A 7224-nucleotide genomic window follows, 5' to 3' on the forward strand; every position below is an offset into this window, starting at 1 on the left:
GCATGTGTGTGTGTGAGTGTGTGTAACCTGCTTGTGTGTGTGTGTGTGTGTGTGTGTGTGTGTGTGTGTGCTGTGTGTGTGTGTGCTGTGTGTGTGTGGCTGTGTACCTGTGGGCGAGCGCTGGACTTGTACGTATGAGCGTAGCGTGATGTCTGTGGAGCCGCCGGACTCCAGAGGGATGGGATGAGCGTGAAAGTGCTGTAACATATCAGTGACCGTCTGGAACCACAGGTGATGAACGTGACACTGACCGCTGTCATTCACAGACAACCGCAGGTGCTGCCAAACACACAACATGTCACACAACACATTCATTATTCATGTGTTCATTTGAGCAGTTTGTCATTTGGTGATATTATTAGAAATAATAAATATATTTGAACAGATATTACTATATATATATTCATATTTATATGGGAACACGTGCAATATATGTAAACAATTATGCCACTAGAAAAAAATAATATTTCCTTTAGTATTTTAGTCTTGTTTCATAGTATAAATATCTAAACAGTCTTGTTTTCTGAAAAAAAAAAAAATAATAATAATTTTGTTAGTTTTTGCTTAAAACAAGAAAAAATACCTGCCAATGGGGCAAGAAAAATAAGATTGTTTCCCTTAAAATTAAGATTGTTTCTTGCCCCATTGGCAGATATTTTTTTCTTGTTTTCAGCAAAAACTAACAAATTTAGATTTTTTTTTCAGAAAATAAGGCAATATCTTAAGTCATTTAAGTCAGTCATAGATATTTGTAATCAGAAACAAGACCAGACAAAAATACTAAGTATGAAAATAATTTTCTGCAGTGTGAGGAGAAACATATACAGTACATATACACACACACACAAATACATACACATATTTATATATGTGACCCTGAATAAATAATCTTTCCATTGATGTACGGTTTGTTAGGATAGGACAATATTTGACCGAGATACAACTATTTGAATATTTGGAATCTGAGGGTGCAAAAAAATCTAAATATTGAGAAAATCATCTTTAAAGTTGTTCAAATGAAGTTCTTAGCAATGCATATTACTAATCAAAAAGTAAGTTGATATTTACGGTAGGAAATTTACAAAATATCTTCATGGAACATGATCTTTACTTAATATCCTAATGATTTTTGGCATAAAAGAAAAATCAATAATTTTGAACCATACAATGTATTGTTGGCTGTTGCTACAAATATCCCCCAGCGACTTAACACTGCTTTTGTGCTGCAGGGTCACATATATGTGTGTGTATCATCTGTTTATGTGCTATATATACCATGTAGCACTCAATCTATCAAGTTAGACATGTCAATTTGCCATGACTTTAACAAGAATTGTCCAAAATCCTAAGTTTAAATTTATATACTTCCCATCACACATATGCATAGTCCATGCATATTTAGTAGAATATTGAAAAATATAAGCACAAGTTTCCCATTTGTGGAAATTTATTAATATATTGCATTATATTTTCCAGTATATTTCCATATATTTTGTTTCGTACAGGAAGCTGCTGAAAGCACTGAATAGCAGCATGCTTCCTGCAGTTGTATGACAGATATCTGCTCAGACGTCAGAAGCGCTGAATGTCGCGGCTCACCTTGGCTTTGCCCTGGAAGTTGAAGGTGAGGACGTATTCTCCAAGACGCGTCTCGCTCTGGCGGATCACAAACAGACCGTGACTCTGTGCGCCGCCGGCGAGAACGAGCTGGGCCGCCCGCACCCGTGACAGCGTCCCGTGGAACCATGGGTAACCCGTCAAACTGGCATCTCCTTCCGCTTCCCTTGGTGTTTCACCTGGGCTTCCTGAATGACAGGAGCAATGTGAATGCTGTGTGTGTGTGTGTGTGTGTGTGTGTGTTTGTGTGCGTACCTGGTATTCCCTACGTTTTGGGGACCAAATGACCCCACAAGGATAGTAATACTGGTAAATTTTGACCTTGTGGGGACATTTTTAAGATCCCAATGTGGAAACATGCTTAAAAACTCACACAGAATTAAGTTTTTTGAAAATGTAAAAACGCCTGTAGTTTTGTGTAAGGGGTAAGTTTAGGGTAAGGGGATAGAAAATACAGTTTGTACAGTAGAAAAGCCATTACACCTTTGGAGAGTCCCCATAAAACATGGAAACCCAACGTGTGTGTGTGTGTCTGTCCGTGTCTGTGTGCGCGTGTCTGTCCGTGTCTGTGTGCGCGTGTGTGAGAGTGTGTGTGTGTCTGTGAGAGTGTGTGTGTGTCTGTGAGAGTGTGTGCGTGTGCGTGTGTGCGTGTGTCTGTGAGAGTGTGTGCGTGTGTCTGTGAGAGTGTGTGCGTGTGTCTGTGAGAGTGTGTGCGTGTGTCTGTGAGAGTGTGTGCGTGTGTCTGTGAGAGTGTGTGCGTGTGTCTGTGAGAGTGTGTGCGTGTGCGTGTGTGCGTGTGTCTGTGAGAGTGTGTGCGTGTGTCTGTGAGAGTGTGTGCGTGTGTCTGTGTCTCTGTGTGCGTGTGTCTGTGTGTTTCCACTGTCATGCTGTTGGTGCAGGAACCCAATCTGGCCCAACATGTTTTTAGACTGAAAACAAAGTGGAAAAAAACAGCACCCCAAAACATGTTGGTCATAAACTAGGAACTACTAAATGTCAGTAATTCTGGAGATGGGATAATAATGAATAAAAATCATGAATATTATATCTATAAAATATATACATAAAAACAACAATTCAGTGAATCTAGACTGACACAAAACAAACAAGATCAATCCCATTCTAATCAATAAAACGGCCTGATGTGTTGTGAAATAATGCCTGCTTTAATGTGCTGCAAAGCTACTCTTGCTAGTTACAATTTTCATATTTGTCTGAAATAAAATGGTTATATTCACAAATATCATATAAGAAAATGAATATTATCAATGCATCTGGATATTAAAATAATTCCGAAACGCTAAATAATTTATGAAACCACCAAGATGTAAAAGGTAACACACAAAAACTACAACTGAAATCATAAATAATAAATTGTGTTACAGCATATAAAAAACACAGGACAATTTGCCCAGATAAAATTGTGTCAACTTGCCCCGGCCTGACATTTATGAAAAACCCCAAATCTACCTTCATCATATAGTGACTCCTCTGTTAATGTACGTTAATGTGTGTTTTATCGTGTTCACACGTTACTCAGCATAACATGATGGTACTGTAATTTTAGAACAGAATTATCAGGAAACGTAAGAAAATCAGTAACTGAGGTCTCTCCTATTTGCAATCCAAAACTAAAAGCAGCCAGACTGTTATTTTCATGCTGTAATATTTGCATGAGGACATTTTTCCTCTCTAGTTGCCTAATGTGTGTGCTGCTCTCTAACTAGTAGAGTTTTCTCGAGTTACTTTTGGTGCAGTAAACAGTGTGAAGTCTTTGCTCTTTTCCTGTCTAACATACATCAAGGGAAGCATTTAAAGAATTTTACGAAAGTGAATCACTGAATAAAATCACTGCTCAGTGAACTCAACAAAATTGAATCTTTCTAAAAATGTATAAGAATCCAATTGAAAAGCATTGAATCAAAGATTGATGCACCCAAATAGAACAGTCATCATCCTGTTCTCAAGTCAGTGAAACCTGATGTACCTGATGGTGTGTTAGTGTTCTGGGCCTCTGGCGACTGCAGGAACCGCTCTAACGGGACATGTGAGGGGTGCTGGGTGACGGGGGGCTCCTGGCAGCGGGCCGCAGTCGCCTGATCAGCAGCAACAGAGCACCCCCGATGTGAACCTGAGCAACACATCCACAACATAAACCCAACTCTTCCTGTAGCTTACGAGAAACACATCATATGCACAAACGGAATTCATCAGAACGCTGCATGCATCTGAGAAGCCTCTATTAATAAATACAGAGCTCTATTACTGATTTAGACTGTGCATGTGCGAGCGGACGTGTCTGGATGGCGTACCTTCACACAGCAGCTCACAGCTACAGGACGACACCAGCGAGAAGTCTTTGTGCGGTTGGCTGTGAGCACACGACGCCAGCTCGATGTCATCGCCGCTGTCCCTGAAACACAGAACGATGCTTCAGCAACTACACCATGAAAGTGTTTGGTCTTTTAAAACAGTTATCTGATGTCCTGGAATACAGATCTGAGTTTCTGATGGACTTGGTGCTTTGTTACTTATTCAAAGCACTATACATCAGTAAACAAAAGGGTTTTAAACGCGTTTAAGCTGACGCTATTATACTGGTTTACAAGAAAACGAAACCATCTCTTCATCAAGCATCAGACTTTCCACCTGCAACATGCAACCATATATTCATTCCTACTTTTTGAGAATCGCTTCCTCTCACTTTGAACGATACCTACCAATATCTTAATCTATTAATTGCTTTAAAATGCTCAGACATTCACAACTGCATTCATAAATGTGACCCTGGAGCACAAAACCAGTCTTAAGTATCATTTTTTCAAAATTGAGATTCATACATCATCTGAAAGCTGAATAAATAAGCTTTCCATTGATGTATGGTTTGTTATGATAGGACAATATTTGGTCCGAGATACAACTATTTGAAAATAAGCGCTATACAAATAAACTTGAATTGAATTGAATTAATATACTTAAGATTTTGGGCAAAAAAGAAAAATGTATAATTTTGACCCATACAATGTATTGTTGGCTATTGCTACAAATATCCCCCAGCGACTTAACACTGCTTTTGAGCTGCAGGGTCACATATGTGCTAGACAACACTATAAATACATTATAGCTAGATCTAAATCAGGAGAGCACTTGTATCATCATTTTACATCAGTAATATCAGCACTAAAACTCTACAGTAAACCTGATTTCTTACTTGGTATTTTTGTATTGTTTTCATTCTTGAATCGAGATACATTTACCTGAGAAGCAAAATGACTTTGAGATATTAATTCTTGTTTTCTAAAAAAAAAAATAATAACTGAAAGTTTGTTAGTTTTTGCTTAAAACAAGAAAAAACATCTGTCGACGGGGTAATAAACATAATCTTAATTTAGAGGGAAAACAGGATTATTTTTCTTGCCCCATTGGCAGATATTTATTCTCATTTTAAGAAAAACTCACTTGATTTTGATACACTTTTTTCAGAAAACAAGACCTAACATCTTGTTATTTTGCTTCTCAAGTAAATGTATATTGATTTAAGAATGTTTAGATGTAAGTAATGGAAAACAAGACATTTTTGCACTGTTATAGGCATAATAATAGTATGACTTTCTGTAAAGTTGCTCTGAAACATTGTGAAAATATGTTTGATTTGACTTAAATATGTTGAGATTGTGTCTTAAACACTAGTCGGACCAACTAGCAGTAAGCTAAGGGATAACTGAATCTGATTCTTATGCAGTTATGAGCAGTGTATAGACACCAGCATCAGAGATACTCACCCGGGGTCAATGCAGTCCTGGATGTCTGCGACCCACGAGTTCTTCTGCAGAGAGTCGATGGTCTCCAAAATGTATTCAGCAGTGTTTTCTACCTGCGATGGACGACACAACACCACAGCTTGAACTGACAGCACTGATCTAGATCCACTAGGCAACATGCTTGCACTTCTCAAAGACAAGTTACATATGTGAGCATACATATGTGCATGACTAAGAACGAGGGAACTGTACCTTGAGCACAAATGTGTTGTCTTTGTCGGGCATCTCTAGAGGCATGGTGGTCCTCACCTCCACGATAGCAGACAGCGGGATGCTCACTTTGGGTTTAGATGACTACAAACACAAATCAACGCCATTCAAGTATGCACAGTGTACAACATGACATTCAGCGAGAGCCGTGTGGTTCTGCAGGGCTTAACAATAAGGACTGTCATTTGTATTTACCATGCAAACATTTTTCTGTATTCAATCTCAATTAATTGCATATTAATATATGTGGGTCAAAGACGAAAAAGGGTTTAAGCATAAAAAACAATACTGCTTTAAATTGTTGTTGTTGTTCCAAAAAATTTTTAAAAGTTTTCTGTTTCATGTAATTGTATTTTTGTTGTTGTTTTTCCGAGCAAAAAAATAAATATCATACATTTTTCCCTGATTTACAGAAGACACCCACTAAAATGTCATTCAGTGTAACAATCTTGTCAGGCATATTTACAACAAAAATCAATTTATGACATATTAAAAGACTAATTACTTTCACCCCAAATACTAATTAGTTGTAATTTTACATTTTTAACATTTGCCACTATCCTAGGTTTTGCCCATTTGTCAGCAAGATTTTTTTACTCATTTAAAACAAAATGTAATATGCTCCCTTATTCTTTTATATATTTTAATATGTACACGTCAGAATAAGCATGTTGTTTGAATTTTTACATAACAATAAGTGTTACACTGAATGACAATGTAACATTATTTCAACCTAATTTTAACATTTTATTCTTCAAAAACTTATTTGAAACCTTAAAAGTAGACACTTAACTTGCGTTTAATGTTCTTTCTATGGACATAAAATCACTTTAGTAAATTTCTTTGGATGCGGACATCTTAACGTCTTTGACCCATTTACATTGTTATAGTTTCACACTGAATCTCTAAATTAATGAAGAAACAACATAAAGATGGTATATTTTAAATATGTGTTTAATGGCATCTTTTTACTAAGTAGCCTATTATTAATGATGGCCGGTCTCAATTATACCAATACTGCTAATGTCTCTATTAAATGCATTTTTACCTCAGTTTTAGCCATTAATTATAGCCATTCAACATTACAGTATAACTCAAAGACATTATTTTAAACATTTAATAGGCTTTGAAAAATATAACTTTTAATTTAAGTGAACTTAAAACAATCTTCACATTAACTATAAATTGTATATGCATTGAATAAATGGACTAAATTGACTATCTTATAGCTTTTTTCAAGCAACAAAAGTTAATCAGCGAGAAGAACAGGAAGTGATTTCTCATTGATTTCCATCAATAACAGACTGCAGCAGGTTTCACTTTAAAAGCAGCGCTGTCTCTTTAAAACCTGACACACATCCGATTTTCTCACAACTCATCTAGGACTTCTTAACTCATTTAAGACTGCTTACGAGGTCACTTGCCAAAAATGGGCATTTTGACAATTTTGTGTACTTTTGTTTGCGAAAGAGAACTCAGTATGCTACTGGCACGCTGTCTGAAGAGGCTTATATATATAATCATATGTGTATATATATATATATATATATATATATATATATATATATATACACAT

General features: G+C 36.6%; 1 protein-coding gene across 2 annotated transcripts in view; it reads right to left on the reverse strand.

The window, feature by feature from the left end:
- Positions 1–7224, reverse strand: part of sh2b2 (SH2B adaptor protein 2) — a 27576-nt gene that overhangs the window by 7714 nt on the left and 12638 nt on the right. The window contains exons 3-8 of one of the 2 annotated variants that reach the window (XM_016452647.1): positions 5631–5732; positions 5400–5491; positions 3930–4030; positions 3605–3748; positions 1600–1805; positions 108–279 (exon numbers count right to left, since the gene is read on the reverse strand). In XM_016452647.1, coding sequence (XP_016308133.1) covers positions 108–279; positions 1600–1805; positions 3605–3748; positions 3930–4030; positions 5400–5491; positions 5631–5732 — 817 coding nt within the window. The remainder of the gene's footprint in view (positions 1–107; positions 280–1599; positions 1806–3604; positions 3749–3929; positions 4031–5399; positions 5492–5630; positions 5733–7224) is intronic. The other variant, XM_016452648.1, reaches the window with a different exon arrangement.

This window comes from Sinocyclocheilus anshuiensis, unplaced genomic scaffold, assembly GCF_001515605.1.
Source record: "Sinocyclocheilus anshuiensis isolate Anshui unplaced genomic scaffold, SAMN03320099.WGS_v1.1 scaffold1478, whole genome shotgun sequence".
Classification (NCBI taxonomy): Eukaryota; Metazoa; Chordata; class Actinopteri; order Cypriniformes; family Cyprinidae; genus Sinocyclocheilus; species Sinocyclocheilus anshuiensis.